Below are 719 nucleotides of genomic sequence, written 5' to 3' on the forward strand. Positions count from 1 at the left end.
CAAGTTAATAACGTTTTATTTTGAAAAATTACAAATACGACCAACACAACATACACCAAGCTCCTTCTCTTGTCTTGATTTTCTTTCAATTCAAAGCTACGAAGCATCTTCATCGACGATCTTGGGAGCCAGAAAGTACTTGACGTGACCCATATCAGCGATCTTGTATTCCACCACTAGAAACACAGGAACAAACCTTTCATTCATTCCAAACATATATGTATCGTTCACATGTTACACTCATTGGGAATCGTGCATACATAATATTAATCCAAAATAAGGCCGTAGGCATAAAGTTTGTCAAGGTGAAAATAGAGATGAAGATTAAAAAAAATATTTGGGAGGAGAAGGGAGGACGGGAAAGCAAAGAAGAGTTGAAAACGCCACCGTTTTGTAAATGTAATCCAGATATTTCGTTTTAATCGTGTAGTGAGAAATGTTGCACATGTAAATAATGTACATGCTGTTGGAATACAAATGAAGAGGCAATTTATATGAATGAATTACTGATTATGAAGTCATTTCCTCATTCAAAGAGTCGGCATCTTTACCTTACCTTCACTTTCTCAATTTACCCCACCCCTGCATATGGTAATAATACACCCGAGCGGGTTTGACGGTCAGCTCGGGTACAAAACTTCCTGTAACCGAGTGTTAATCAACCTTAGCGACGACGGAAAGTGAAAACAGAATTCAAATTGAATTTAAAATAAACGCGC

At 37.3% G+C, this 719-nt stretch overlaps 1 protein-coding gene across 1 annotated transcript in view; it reads right to left on the minus strand.

Moving 5' to 3' along the window:
• PCNA (proliferating cell nuclear antigen) overlaps positions 1–719 on the minus strand; it is a 26,401-nt gene continuing 25,682 nt past the window's right edge. The window contains exon 7 of the mRNA XM_085855548.1: positions 1–176. Coding sequence (XP_085711674.1) covers positions 97–176 — 80 coding nt within the window. The 3' untranslated portion in view covers positions 1–96. The remainder of the gene's footprint in view (positions 177–719) is intronic.

This window comes from Eptatretus burgeri, chromosome 14 (genome assembly GCF_056783735.1).
Source record: "Eptatretus burgeri isolate ZD-2024b chromosome 14, Ebu_testis_v1, whole genome shotgun sequence".
Classification (NCBI taxonomy): domain Eukaryota; kingdom Metazoa; phylum Chordata; class Myxini; order Myxiniformes; family Myxinidae; genus Eptatretus; species Eptatretus burgeri.